The 15,042-nt window shown below is 52.8% G+C and overlaps 5 protein-coding genes across 5 annotated transcripts; 2 read left to right on the forward strand and 3 right to left on the reverse strand.

Moving 5' to 3' along the window:
- Positions 1-6: 6 nt before the first annotated feature.
- Positions 7-2,251, forward strand: J4E87_002482 (uncharacterized protein; the record flags this gene model as incomplete). The annotated part of the gene is made up of 3 exons (XM_049374119.1): positions 7-144; positions 195-1,052; positions 1,103-2,251. 3 exons carry the CDS (start codon positions 7-9, stop codon positions 2,249-2,251), a joined length of 2,145 nt encoding a protein of 714 aa, XP_049236259.1.
- A 2,782-nt stretch (positions 2,252-5,033) lies between these two features.
- Positions 5,034-5,942, reverse strand: J4E87_002483 (uncharacterized protein; the record flags this gene model as incomplete). The annotated part of the gene is made up of 1 exon (XM_049374120.1): positions 5,034-5,942. The coding sequence occupies one exon, from the start codon at positions 5,940-5,942 to the stop codon at positions 5,034-5,036; it is 909 nt and encodes a 302-aa protein (XP_049236260.1).
- Positions 5,943-6,770: 828 nt separating this feature from the next.
- On the forward strand, positions 6,771-8,099 carry J4E87_002484 (uncharacterized protein; the record flags this gene model as incomplete). Its single annotated transcript, XM_049374121.1, has 1 exon — positions 6,771-8,099. The coding sequence occupies one exon, from the start codon at positions 6,771-6,773 to the stop codon at positions 8,097-8,099; it is 1,329 nt and encodes a 442-aa protein (XP_049236261.1).
- A 3,141-nt stretch (positions 8,100-11,240) lies between these two features.
- J4E87_002485 (uncharacterized protein) lies at positions 11,241-11,965 on the reverse strand (the record flags this gene model as incomplete). The annotated part of the gene is made up of 2 exons (XM_049374122.1): positions 11,241-11,710; positions 11,764-11,965. The coding sequence occupies 2 exons, from the start codon at positions 11,963-11,965 to the stop codon at positions 11,241-11,243; spliced, it is 672 nt and encodes a 223-aa protein (XP_049236262.1).
- A 1,925-nt stretch (positions 11,966-13,890) lies between these two features.
- On the reverse strand, positions 13,891-14,795 carry J4E87_002486 (uncharacterized protein; the record flags this gene model as incomplete). The annotated part of the gene is made up of 3 exons (XM_049374123.1): positions 13,891-14,111; positions 14,190-14,571; positions 14,790-14,795. 3 exons carry the CDS (start codon positions 14,793-14,795, stop codon positions 13,891-13,893), a joined length of 609 nt encoding a protein of 202 aa, XP_049236263.1.
- Positions 14,796-15,042: the final 247 nt, after the last annotated feature.

Genomic DNA, 15,042 nt, shown 5'->3' on the forward strand with positions numbered 1-15,042 from the left:
TCCGCCATGGAGTCGACAATGCAGCAGCGGCGCGATGAGATTCTCGCAAAGAAGGCCAAGTTGGCCGAACTCAAGCGCCAGCGAGAACTGAGGAAGGCCGAGTCAGCCAGCAGGCAATCCGCGACTGGTAGTCCTCTAGGAGAAGTAGGTTACATATCCAATTGCATCTAATCAGTGACTGACTAACATCACAGGTCCTCTCGCCAACACCACGACGCAGCGAAGATCTCGACCGCAGAACCGACGTCACCAATCTCATCAATAGCATCCTTGGGGAGAGTAGACCCGGCTCTACACAACCTGGCTCCCCAGCAGGCGCAGGACGACCAACCCGCCCAACATCGGTAGTCAGCGCAGGCCAACTGAGCAGCGACAATGAAGGATCCACGGGCTTCCCATCCCTCACCGGCATGGTTGACCGAGAGATGCAGACTCTCTCGCTTGCTCCGCTAGCGACAGTCTACGAGGCTGACGGCCAGGTCACCAACGAGGTCAAGAAGGAGAAGGAAATCATCACATACAGCAAGGGTGTACAAGCAAGCATAGAGTGGACCCCGTCTAAAGACCGAGGTATCGGCGGAAGCGATACAGAGCGCGACGAGAGCCCTACGCGGTCACCCAAGAGCAAGAGGTTGAGCCGGAGACAGAAGGAGAGGGACGAGGAGATCCGAGCGCAGCTGCGCAAGGAAATTGAGGAGGAGCTCAGGGTCCTGCAACAAGCGCCCGAAGAGGGTGCACAACAACCAGGGTCAGAAGAGAACTTCCCGTTCAAGACCCTCACAAACGAAGAATTGACGGCTGTCGAGAACTCGGAGGAGTTCATCGGCTTTGTCGAGCGCAGCACGAAAGTGCTGGAGCGAGCGCTTGACCAACAACTTGGCTACGACATTTTGGCAGACTACGCAAATGGTGGTGTAGACGTCGACGATGACGATGAGGGTTACGGTTCAAGTGGAGGCAAGAAGGGTCGCCGCATCAAGGAGATTGCACAGTTCTGGGATGAGCGATGGAGCAAGAAGAGGATGATTTCAGATCTGGGCTTCTCAACAAAGGTATGGAGTGCGGTGACGTCTGGCGATTATCACACTGACATGCTTCACAGTTCCCAGAACTCGTCCTTGCCTCGTACACCAAGAACCCGTCCGCGCCACACGACCCTGACGGTCTCGTACAAGTATGGAACCTGCACATGCACGATCGACCCGAGTACATCTTCCATGCGCAGTCCGATATCCTTACTGCAAAATTCTCCCCGTTCCACCCGAATCTCATTGTTGGAGGCGCCTACTCAGGGCAAGTGCTGCTATGGGACACTCGCGCGAAGTCCGCACCAGTGCAGAAGACACCGCTCACTGGCTCCGGTCACACACATCCCGTCTACTCGTTAGACATTGTCGGAACGCAGAACGCAAACAACATCATCTCGTGTTCGACGGATGGTGTCGTGTGTGGATGGACTGTTGACATGCTTTCACAGCCCCAAGAGTTCCTTGAATTGACATCACCGCCGCCAGCCAAGACAGACGATATGGCAGTGACCAGCATAGCCTTCCCGCAATCGGATCCAACTTACTTCCTCGCAGGCACCGAAGAGGGTACTATTTACCCATGCCATCGCTATGACCGAGCCGGTGCGAAAGCAGGTGTAGACGGCCGCGTAAAGTATGCTGGCCATGCTGCGCCCGTTATGAGTCTAGACTTCCATCCCGCCAAGGGTCAGATCGATCTAGGGGACCTTGTTCTGTCGTCGAGTGTCGACTGGAGCGTCAAGCTTTGGAAGGTCCGCCCGCCGGCTGCTACAGGCGCTACCAACCCAACACTTCCTGGTGCAACGCAACAAGTAACACCCGTTCTCGACATTGCACGCGAAGATCTCGTTTATGACGTTCGATGGTCGCCTGTCAAACCCTCCGTTTTCGCGCTTGTCGACGGAGCGGGAAGTCTCGAAGTTTGGGATATCAACGTAGATGTCGAGGTTCCTGTTCAATCGGTCAAGCCCAGTGACGGTAAGCGTGGCGCGTTTACGAACATGCCAACGGGTCTTGGCTACATGAACAGGAGTCTGAACAAGTTGGCATGGGAGAGGAACGAAGGGCGCAGAGTTGCAGTGGGAGGCATGGATGGCGTCGTCACCATCTTCGAGGTGGGCGATGATCTTGGAGGTGTCCAGACACGTAGCGAGGAGTGGAGTGGCGTCAAGAGGTTAGTAAACCGGTTGGAAGGTCACGGTGATGGTACCAACGGGAAGTAAGATTCTATTGAATGTCTCTCAATGGACACTTCCAGGGCCTGGAGGACGGTTGTGGCAGTGCTTCAATACCCATTTCTTTTCAGCGGAGCATCATTCTGGAGTCGGCAGTTCACTTTCTACCATACCCCAAGCATCACAAATCCACATTCTATACAGAGTACGCGGGCCCAGAACACTACAGGTGTGGCGGTGCATCGACGCTCGTAGCACAATTGCGCACGTCAATTATCCTAGCTCGACGCGTTCTCGTCTCACAAACGGTGATCATGCCCAAACTCATGGTCTCCACGTTGCGATGCCATCAGGGCAGCCCGTTAGCGCACGAGGCTAAAGTTCCCCCCACCAGTTAAACCTCACGGATCCCCTGGTTTACCCAGCCACAGGTAAGCCGCACCTCCACACCTACATCATCGATGGCCAACAGGTTTCCTATCGCGAGACGGGTGCTCGGAACAGAGCATTGCATAGATGGGTCGGTGTCCCCGCTTCTGCCGGTGCAGGATCAACGAATCGAACGCCCGGTTACCGCCACTTCGCAAGCCTGATGAAAGTAGGTCTGGCTAGTACGTTAAAGCGCTGATGGTGCTGTCGCTTCAACCGGGTCCGTTCATCCGTCAACAACGCTTCTGATGATGCTTGGAGTCCTGCTCAAGCTCGCGCCGGCGCTGCGATGGCCCATTGTTTCGGCTGGTCAGGGCGCGAACCATGAACAGATGTAACTATGCATTCTCAACCGCGGATTGGTCAACAGGAGCGAAGTTTACTGACATTGACCAATCTAGTGCCATAACTTCCTGCATATCGGCCGTTAAGGGCTACTTTCCCTGCAATACCACCCCGATTCCCGACTATACGTGCCTGTGCGAACAGTACCTATGGCGCGTCTCATGCTTCGACAACCACGCGTCGCATCCAACATCGCACCCGGATCGTTCGATCGCCGAGAGTTATACGAGCGACTACTGTCTCGCGGCAGGTAGCATTGGCGCGGAGAAAGTACGGAGGAATCATCAGCTCCAACAGAGACAAATTGGCGATCTGTTATCCAGCATCGTTGGCGATGTCTCGTCGGTGCTGTCGAGCAATGGCGTTACGGTGCCTACGGCCGTTATCGAGAGTGTAGCGGGTAGTGTGGTGAATGCTTTACCAACACCTGCGAATCCTACGAGCATTGCGGCTGAGATCACGGCAACGAGTGCAACAGAGGAGGCAAGCAGTACAGCGAGGAGCACCGGACCGACAACAACAGAGGCATCGTCAACTGCGGGCGCAGCTTCAAGCACCGCATCGGAAGAACCAACGTCGTCGAGTGCAGCTGCCGCAGGCGCATCATCCTCAGATTCAAGTTCCGGTCCCTCAACAGGTCTCATCGCTGGTGTGGTAGTAGGAGCGGTCGCAGCTCTGGCCCTAATTGGCATATTCGTCCTCCTTCTCCTCCGTCACCGGAAGAAGAAATCCAGAAGCGCGGTTTTGAACGACAAAGAGGCCAGCCCAGCAGCATCTTCTTCGTCTGACCACTCCCCGCCGACGAACAGCGCATACACACATATCCCGCATCCAAACACGTATTCTACCACTACTACCCTTCCTGCGCAAACCGACAGGTCTTCAACACAACCAACAACAATGATGTCTCCTGTGTCTCCTATGGAGTCTGGAAGCCAGGCACCATGGGCATCGACGTCAACCTTTGGAGGCACAACAGCAATGGGAGCCGGTGCCGGCGCCGTCGCTGCACGTCACTCTCTATCTAGCTCTACCCCAGCACCCAGATACTCCGACGAGAAACCAGCACAACAACACCAATACATCGATTCAAAGATACCAGAAAGCAACGAGATGCCGACCAACGCAAACGTCTGGGAAATCGACGGCAGAGAGATGCCGCCGCCCAGCGAGTTGGATGCAGGCAAGAGAGATGGGTTAAACTTGGGCGATGTAGGCAGTAATACACAGGGGCAAGGGCAGCTTCAGCAACAAGAGTATGTCGCATATAGACCGCCGACCGTGGAGCATGCGCAAAATGGCGAGTATTTAGGCAACAGACCGGTTGGTCAGGCTCTTTGAGCAGATTGATAAAGCAACGAATTTATGAGTTTCTTATGCAATGCTTTGGAGCTTTCTTTCTGACTGTGCTGTCGACCAATCTTTTGTCGGACCTCGAACTTATCAAGATTGCAAGTCATCGTACGGACAGGGGAATTCCATGTCCAAGCCATAGTCCCGAAATGCCCAATCTAACTGAGAGTAGGATGCATCGAAGCTTGACCAGATGTCGGTGAGATATCTTTGGAAAGCCTCGTCGTTATATAAAACTCCTATCTGGTCCGTAACAGCATCGTTGTTGACGGGTATGGCCAGATTTGAAACTGTGCTGTTGGATGTGGTAGTACCACCTCGATGCGCGTCTCGCAAGCTATCGTGTGCACCATCGCTTATCAGTCTGCAAAGCCGTTTTGCAAGCTTAGCCATGCCTCTCACGCTAGTCCATCGTTCACTCAGGTCATCGAGGGTATCGCAGCACTGGCGAAGGTCCACTCGTGCTTTATCAATGTCTCTTACACGATCGTGCAAAGCGCGGTAGATGACCGTTGTGGACATGGACATGGCATAAGGAACTAGTGGAAGCGGAGGAAGGCCTTCGCACCCTTCACGGGAGACTATTTTGAGCATTCTATCCGCGGACTTGAGGCGCCTGTTGTATTGTTCGGTGTTTGGCCCGCTATAGCGACAGGATAGCATTGCGGCAACATGATACCATGTTTCCAGGTATACTGCTGCTTTAAGTAGATTGAAGAGCCAAGTTGATAAGTATCTTACCTCGATGCGACATGTGGAACTGATCGAAATTACTCCCATCCGTAATTTGTGACAGCGAAGGGAAATCCCAGCAACTATCGATCGCCGTTGTGGCGCCAGCTTTGTAAGCTCTAGTCGCGGTTGTCATAAGGTCTCCGAGAACGAGGGCGACAGCCATGATTTGAGAGCGGTAGTCGTCTCTCTTTGGTTCTATCCGTTCAACACCGATGTCTGCATCGTCGATGAAGAAGGGTGCAGCTGCCATGATGGGTTTACCAAGGCGGTCAAAGTTCCGGAGTGACCACCACAGATACTTGCATTCGTGGTTGTCAGGGTTGTCGGGTATCTTCAGATGTATGCACATCGACCATGCTTCGCATATGGCCTGCGACAGGTAACTGGACGCGCGATCCACGCCGGCTAATCCGTCGTTATGCAGGTGCATCAGTGCTAAGATCTGGATCTTGACAATGCGATTAGGTTCCAAGTCTGCTTTAATGGCAGCATCTAGTCCAGCTAGAAGCTTTGATGCAAACTCTAGAGCTTCGTGTAAGGGCCCGTGATCAGCCAGACGCAAGAAAGGAGCTGCGTGTTTTATTTTGCAGACGACAAGGCATATTGCCCTGACCAAGTAGATGGATGCCTGTCCATTACTGTGGTCGCGGAAGACGGCGGCGCCATCCGTGATGGGGGTGAGATCATTCAACGTCGATATGTACAAGGGTAGGAGAGCGTCCGTTGTTGTTTTGGGTAGTGACGCGAAAGCTCCTTCTTCCTCGAGATATTTTCGATACGACTCGGATAGGCTCGGCGTGGTGATCCGGATCTTATGTTGCTCGTACCACTTCAGTCGACGCTGTGCTTCGTATGCAGCGGAAGAAGTGAGTATCATAGCTTGTCGCATAGGTTGTGATGACGCTGCATGTACTGTCTGTCCCAAGGCGCTTGTTCCTGGATCGGCATCTTCTGACAGAGCTGCAAGGACGGATTCAGGGTTGTATTCGCTCACGCGACCGGGGCTTGGAATGGGCTCGCCTATATCAGTGTATAGATGAGGCTCTTGCGCTCGACTTCCTATTCCGCACGTTCGCTCCTTCCTTCGATATCCGCGGTCCTCCAAATGGTAACATCGTTTCTTGCGTGACCGACATGTGGAGCATGCTGCAGCCGTCCGTTTCTTCGGTGTTTTCCCTCCCGAGTGCCATACAATCTCCATGTTTGCAGCAGGATTCCAGAGCCATTGGCCGATCGAAGTGTGTAACAAGCGGGAGCAGTGTCGATGTTGTTGTTGTACCGCCCCAGAAGGAGTAACCACTACCTACCCCGCACCTCTAGAAGATGACCCACCATCACTATGCACGACACCTGGATGAATGTTGTTGGTCGTCTCTCTTCCCGTGCCGACCCAAATTGGGATGTTGCCGCTTCTCCACTCTTGTCATTGGAGAAGACTGCGGGGTGACATAGTCACTAGTCTCTTTCTGGGTCGGCAAACGTCGAAAGACCCGATTACTGGACACTATCAACTTGTTTCTCTACGAAGACCTCTGATTTGATGCTCTACTGTTAACGATGCATAGTACCAATTCACCTTGAATCATGCAGACTCAAGGAAGATGTCGTATAAAGATGGGTGTAGGGCCATTCTGGTTGTCGCCAGTTCCATATCCAAGCACCATTGTATTCTAATTCTAGGTATTCAAGCCTCTTCCCTAAAGCCATGACTTCTCCACAGATCAAGCGCTATGTCATTGTGGGCATGGGCGTTAGATCCGCGTTCTACTACCAGAGCATCATCCAAGACTTCAAATCGAGCGCTACAGTCGTTGGTATATGCGATACCAATGAGACGCGCATGAAGGCTGCAAATGATCGCATTGCCGAGATTGGCGGCGAACGCGTCCCGATGTACAAGGCAGAAGACTTCGACAAGATGGTCAAAGAGCAAAACGCCGACGTCGTAATCGTCACCACTATCGACAAGTTTCACCACGTATATTGCATCCGCGCTATGGAGTTGGGTTGCGACGCGATTACCGAGAAACCGATGACTATCGACGAAGAGAAATTGCAAGCGATGATCGATGCGGAGAAGAGGACAGGCAAGCAAGTTCGTGTTCTCTTCAACTATCGATATGCACCTCATCATACAAAGCTACGCGAGCTTGTTGATTCGGGCGTCATCGGTGAGATCTCAACGGTACATATGGACTGGATTCTGGATTGCGCACATGGATCTGATTTCATGCGACGATGGCATCGAAACAAAGACACCAGTGGTGGTATACAGATGCACAAGTCCATTCATCACTTCGACCTGGTACATTACTGGCTGAATACGGAACCCGAGATGGTCTACTGCGTCGGTAGCTTACGTTTCTACGGTAGAGAAAACGCTGAGCGACGTGGAGAGAAGAATCTAGGCGAACGCTATCTCAACAACGAGGCTGCGAAAGACGACCCGTTTGCCATTCATATCGATCAAAACGCCCAGCTGAAGAAACTATACCTCGAGGCTGAACATGAGGACGGCTACATCCGTGACCGCAACTGCTTCGCTGATGGTATCACTATTGAAGACAATCTCTCCATGATCATCAAGTACAAGAATAAAGCCGTCATGACATACAACACGTATGCCTATGCGCCATGGGAGGGGTACCGTTGCGTATTCAATGGTAGCAAAGGCCGCATTGAGATAAACGTCGTCGAGGGCGGGTACTCAGCGGGCGGTGAGACTGTCACCAACGAAGGGCTGGGTGAGCTTGAAGCAAACTACATCCAGGGTGGCGTGGAGAAGACGAATATTGTAGTGTATCCCTTGTGGGGACAGCCTTATGTCGTTGATGTTGTCAAGAGCGAAGGCGGCCACGGAGGAGGCGACCCTCTGCTTCTTCGAGATGTAATCGCTACCAGCGATGGTGAAGACAGCTTCAAACGAGCTGCGTACATTCGGGATGGCGGTAACGCTGTCCTTGTCGGTGTTGGTGCAAATCGCTCCATGGAGACTGGTATGCCTGTTCAAGTGCAGGATCTCGTCAAATGGTAGTTGAGCTCTTTCCTGGCCGAAATTTTGATGAAAAGAGATGGATTTGACTCCTAGTAAGCTGTCCGTAGTGCAATTGCAACTGTTGTCATAAGATTCTGATGACGGGTTGGTGTCTTGGTTTCCGATGGTAGATCCCAACGCCACAGCAAGCCACCAGAATCTTCGTAATATGCACTTCTCCTACAATAGAAATGAGTGCATATCACACTGCAGGATGTTGCGCGTCGTTTCGGCATCGCAAAATCTCGGGGTCCGGCAGTGGTTCGCGTGCGGCAGCATTGCGGAGACCCGAACGAGACAGCACTAAGCATTCACGACCAATCAGACACTTCCCGTCCGGACTGACAGCCTATCAGAAACCAGGAGGCTGGATGTCTCACCAAGTTAACGCGACACGCATCGCTGTTTGTGCTGGAAACTTACGTCAGACTTGTGAGTACTACACGCTCAATAGGGCAATTTCTGGGTGGATAATGATGATCCGGAGTATCGGGATGAGCGCAGGGTCCCCTGGCATCCAAGTAAAAAGAAGCCATCGCCGTGAAGCTTGAAACCCTGTCATTCAGTGTACGCATCTCAAGAACAACCTACGCAAGCTCCAAGCATCGAGGAGAGACAGTAACGAAGTTTCAAGACCTACCGAGAAAACACCGCCAATATGCGCAAATCCTCCCTCCGAAAGACGACTCTCCTCTCCCTTCTTGGTATCTCATCCGCGACAACACAGTCATGGGGTGAGCCTTTCGCCGTCAAACCCGCAGCGGAAACATCAACAGAGAACCTGCTCCCATCCGCGTCTCCAACCCCGTCATGGGGCGACGCCTTTACCGTCGACAACAGCGTCAGTACACCAACAAGCTCGCTCCCAACATCAATAGCTGGAGCACCGAGTCTGGCAGTCGATACAGCCTCACCTGTGCCTTCCAACACAGTGACCGAAGATGTTACAGTGATCACTGGGATCCAAAGTGCTGTTGGTTCGAGGACTGCGAGCTTTGATGCAAGTTCACAGAGTGTGACGGGAACGCGGAGTGGAGGAGGCAGTACAGAGAGCGCTACGGGTGCTTCAGGCCTTGTGGAGGCTACCGGTGCTGCGGTTCCAGTGAGAGGATTTAACAAGATGGGTTTTGCGGGGGCGATGGCTGGGGCTGCGGGAGTGCTATTTGTGTAAAGTGAAATGAAGAAGGGGAGACACTGTGAGGAGGGGTAATGTGCTCAGTGAGCGAACTTCTATGGATAGAAAGAGTGTTGGAAAGTCGACGCTAGCTGTTCAGATACAGACACTGGACTGAGAAAGAGCCACCTGAGTGAGAGAGCCGTAATACCCTGACGAGCAATGGGAGGTTGGTAGACGGTATTGCGTAAAGAAATAGAAAGATGTCAAATTACGGATACCATGCCATAGCACCAGCAATGTGGCTACATAGTTCTAGCTACAAGGATGAAAGGCTGACTGAATGAACTACAAAATCTTGGTGCTGTAGCGTAGTTCATTCAATTCAACTCGACTCTACCCGGCAATGTCGTGATCGTCGTTGCAGCAACGGTCCTGGTATCCTAATCAGGCTGGAGTCAACTTGTTAGGTGTATGCGAAGGTTAATGATATGTTGACAACCTAGTCATAACACCGAAGTACGGGCGAATGCAACAATGTCCGTTATCGAAAGCGAGGGAAGCGGCTACGTAAGCATTGAGGCATTTAATGATGCCCAACGTTAGACTGTCGCCTCCGCGTATTGCGCGGACTGAGAAACGGCGAAAGGCTTGCACGATCAAGAGTACTTTGAACGGTGAGCCTAAGCAAAGGCGAAGACTGACCATACTGTTCAAGGCTCGGCTTCAGCTGCGCTTCATTAGTTCCCAGCTCGCAACCGCTCTACCATCGATTCAAGCCTCTTTGACTAGCCTCTTGTTATTACAAACTAAATATATCTTTCAGCGCCACCGCATTGGCAAGAAGGCCCTTTGGAATTTTCGGTATGCAAGGTATCAATCCATCTCTTCTAAAGCTAATAGCACATCAGCCTCGGCCTGGCCACCACTACTCGGCGCTAGCGTGTGCAAGCCGTGGCAAGTCCTGGTTCGATCAAAACGCTGTTGACCGCGTGATACAGGACATTTGACGCGCAACACACGGTAGCAGGCAGTGCTACATGTCTACTCTCTTTTGGGTTGGTAGGCGGATGGCTTGCTTGGTAGGCTTGCGCAGTCCTTGTAGTTAGTGATGGTGGAACTCGGTGTACGCCGGCTGGTTAGAAACTAGCTGATGGTGGCGATGCGGGTGCTGCTGCTGTTCGCGTCCTTGGGGCTGTGTGCTTGTCAAGACGCAACAGAATGCTGAACCCTCCAAACGATATATGCGACGGAGAAGAGAGAATCGATGGGGGGTAGTTACGGTGTGGCAATGAGCAGCGGGTTCTTGCAGCTTGCTTGATGCATCTGTGGAGAGGTGGGGAACAATCCCGCTGTGGGGTCACCTGGTCAGTCAACCACAGTTTTCCTGGCGCGACGAACGACAAGATGCGATCTTCAACTCCGCGTTTCAGGTTCTTGACACGCGCCAAACGCGACGTCATGTTGCGCACACGCCAAAGAGTGATTGACCCCAGTACCTACTGTGTACTACCAGGCTGCTGTGATAGACATGCGGGGATAGCGCGCATGTAACGCATGATGACAGCCTCGTACCACGGTACCGTTGAGACATGATGGATGCGGTACCACGCGGATGATTGATTGTGACGTCTGTGCTACGATGATAGAGATCTTCCAAGCATTGCGGAAGTAACAAAAGAAGCAGGGAAGCGGGACGGATGTTTCACGGTAAGTGCGCATAGGTCGAAAGCACCTATGCTCGCACAAGCAAAACTACATCTGATACATCATGAGACAAGAGGCATGGTGTCATTGCGCGCATCACTTGCAAGATCATGGATGAGTAGGCAAATGCTTCCATATTATCATTTTCTGCTACGTCTATACAAGCTCTTTGCATAGCGTTCCCATCAGACACACCCATCACGGATGCCAATGCTCGCGTGACTCAAATTGACAATAGATGATAGAGGGGGTTCCCACAGATTCTAATGCTAACATGTCGTAAAAGGACAATTATAGTATAAGGTCGTGAAGGGAAACGCTTATGCGAAGTAGGCGAAAGCGGCGGCGGCACCGAGCATGGCAGCGACGGGGCTGCGGATGTTGGCACCAGAGTCAGTGACCTCAGGAAGGCTGGCGCTGCCAGTGGCAGAGCCGGAAGAAGAGCGGGTAAGAGTGGCAGAGGTGACAGTGGAGTTGACGCCAGCGGAGGGGCTAATAGTGGCGGAAGCAGAGGCAGCGCTGGTGATCATGCTGGACTTGGCGCTCTCAATGGCGCTGCTGAGGGCAGCAGAGGCGGAAGAAGCAGCAGATGCGGTAGCGGACGAAGCAGAGGCCATGGCGGAGGAGACGGCAGAGGAGACAGGGGAGTCATCCTCCTCAGCACCACCAGAGAGGGGGAACTGGGCGGAGTAGTTGATGGTGGTTCCCTGCTGGATCTGGAGAGCGTAGTCGGGCTCGTTGACGAGAGACTTGGTAGGGGTCCACTCGAACTTTCCACCGGTAGCGGAAGCTGGAGTTCAGTTAGAATTGGAAGATCATATTACTGTCAGGTTGGCAACATACTGGTAAGAGTGGCAACGGTGTCGAGGTCAGTGGACTGTCCCTGGCGGAGGATGAAGGTGGTGGGGGTGTCGTCCGCGGGGGAGTAGGTGATGGTGTAGGTCTGGCCAGCAACAACACCCTCAGCAGGGAAGTCGTTGATCTCGAGGGCAGCGACGGCGGCAGCGAAGGCCGCGGCGGAAAGGATGGTCTCGAAGAAGCGCATGGTGACGGTAGTTGGATTGGTGATTAGGGTATTAGAACTGTAGTAGCTGTATGGGTATATGTAGTTGGATAAAGAACGAGTGACTGTGTACAGCGATAGTGCGACGTGGGAGTGAAGAAGGAAAGACGACGGTGGGCGACGCGGTATAATAAAGAATACGCTGACACCCAACGGCTACCTGGACCGGATCGAGACGCCAAAGCAACGGCAGAAGACGCAAAATTGCCGGACGAAAGCAGTATAGCTCGCTCTGGAGCTAATGGATGAGGATGCTCATGCGCCCAATCGGCCGTTCGCCAGTGAGACGCTTGGCCAGGAGCCCCCTTTTCCCTCTGTTCGCACAGCCCTCGAGGCATCTCGCCTAGGATCAGAGCGAGCGTCTAGCCCAGGAGCCACTCACCGACGATGCATCCCGGCGCATGAGGAGCACACCAACGGCCGCCGTGCCACGATGCTAAGCTGTTTGGAGGTTAGAAGACAGCCACCCAATAATCCGGGGAAAATTCAGGGGCCTTGCTGCCATCCTGCTGCCGCATAACCGCGCAGGAACACGAGGTGTCGATGCAGACTACAAGAAGATGGTGACAGACCGTCGCTCGAGATTTGGATGTTGAGTAAAGTTGCCGGCGCAAACTACAGGCGTCGAAGCTGTACCTGCATTGGCGCCAAGGTCACCCCTGCTTACTCGGCCACCCCCGGCACCTGCCATCTTCTGTAACTTTGCTCGCCTAACATGTCAGCTCCACCACCACCTCATGCGAACGCCGGTCTCGCACATGACCTTAACCGCCGGGGGCGACGTCATCCTCTACCAGGGCGACTCCAATCGACGCCTTGATCTCCCCCTATCGATATGCGCCGACATGACTGCGATCTACGACCTTCCCTGGAAGACTTTGCCAGCCTAGGGGCGAGACTTGGTCGGTGCAACACCGGTGATGAGCCTACGGTTTTAGCACGGAGCCGATGGGTCTGCAGACGGCCCGAGATTTGGGCCCCACCCAAAGGAGATTTGACTGTGGGCTGGCCTTGACGAAAATGACCGGCAGCAAGATGCAAAGTTGGAGAATGAAGCGGTGACTATTGTTCAAAAGATCATATCGCACCTGGTAGATGCACATGCGCATCGCATATGTCAGAGCGGTATGTCGAGCAGGATCATGCCGTCTGCGAACATCTTAGCAGCATGCGCCTATTGCTTATGGTAAGCTGGATCATGTTATTATTGCATTCTTCCAAACAATCGCATGCACGCCCAGCATCGGCAACGTTGGGACCAAGGACGACAAGAAAGTCGCTGAACCCCAAATGACCGGCGTTAATTGTACGATGTCATATGTGTATGGATGTAGGGAGCATCCTGCAGGGCGTACATGTCGCTGACAGCAGCCTGAGGTATCGATCTCTCTCGATACAAGAAGTCAAACTGGATGAGCATGTCATAGAGACACGGAAGCCGCGCGCATGCTGAACAGGTCTGCAGCCTACATTAGGATAAGAACATGCAAAGTGGGTGACCTAACGTCAACGTAGGCTCCAGGGTGTTGAGTTGTTTCCTTGAATGGGGTTAACTCATCGTGCTGCAGGCTCCCCATTCATGTATTACAACTGCTTGTGCACCTGGAGTGCTGATGTCGGTGTGAAAGTTGGAGCATAAACCACAAGTCATGAGCAATGAAGACGTAGACAAATGCTCCATTTACTATGGAAGATCGTTGATGATCCTCATAACCCTCTTCAGATACGTGTGGTGCATCTGGCTTCACCGCATTTTTCGTGGAGGCCGCCCATACTGGAAAAAGCTGAACCCTCTGGAGCCTACATTGACACCAGATCTTTCAATCTGTTTGTTTTGTCATGATGTAGTCTGCAAACCAAAAACTTTTCCATGTCTCATTCCATCTGTCTGCTCAAAGCTGGATGCTTCAGGTGAAGATATCCTCCTCCCACTTCTTCTCTCTCTTGATGAACTCCTCAGCGTCATCGGGGAAGTCCTCTTCCATGGTGTCCTCCACCGTTTGAGCCTTCTTGCCACGGGACTTGGGAGTCGCCGTCTTCTTCTTAGACGGTGTAGTGTCCTCGGAGCCGGAAGACATGTCCTTTCTCTTCTTAGGGGTTGCCTTGGAGGTCGCTGGGGTAGTCTGACCTGTGCAGTGTTAGTTTTGTCAGAAGGCAGATACTAGTTGATGTCGCAAAACTTCAAGCACGTAGGTAAAGAACATACCACGCTTGCTACCAGGCGGAACCGGCTCGAACTCCTCGCCGGACTCGAGGCGCGCTTTGAGCTCTTTGGCCTTGGCGAGTACGGAACGGAAATCATGCTGAAATCCGCTTGCAGTCTTGACACCGTCGAGCGCGCTCATCATCTCATAGTTCTTGTTGGACAGGCTGGTGGTGCCAGTGCTGCAGAGGACAGCGGCGACGACATCGGCAGTGAAGACCTTGCCGGCCTTTTCCGCGGCGGCCTTGGGAGGCATGTTGATGATGGTGTAGTGTAAGGGAATGTTGTGATGTGGCTTGAAGAGATGATGCTGGAGAGCGATGGTCGTCTGCGAGGTAGGAAGATTGAACTCGAAGTGCGGTGTCAAGAGAAAAGAGTAGAAAGCCTGAGGACAAGCTGAAATAGGCAGGCGCCTTACTACTGCGCTGGCGTAGTGAGAGAAGTCGCTGTTTAAGCAAAGCGGTGGTGACGGTGAGAGCTCGTGGGGCTTTGGACAGGTTCACCACTCACCTTCACCTAGACAAAGTAAGCCCATACCCAACTAAAAGCTGGCGAAAGACCGCGCTTTCCTAGGCCACGCAAAAGTAGGATAATGCAGCCTACCTCCATGCTAGTCATTCGGGCGACTGTCCATATCGGGGTGAGCATGTGAGAAAATCTGGTGCACTCCAGGTCTCGAGCAATGAATGCAGATTACGGTCATTGTTTGGTGAACACTCTACAAGTCGTTCAGTGTCATAACACCACACTCTGGACCACCTGTTCAACCACTGAAGTTTTCATGTCGACCTCATAACACACTGTGAGCCACCTCTTCGATCACTGAAAGTTGCACGTAGATTCAAACAACGAACGT

Source organism: Alternaria ethzedia (assembly GCF_023757985.1).
Source record: "Alternaria ethzedia strain BMP 0044 chromosome Unknown scaffold_4, whole genome shotgun sequence".
Taxonomy (NCBI): domain Eukaryota; kingdom Fungi; phylum Ascomycota; class Dothideomycetes; order Pleosporales; family Pleosporaceae; genus Alternaria; species Alternaria ethzedia.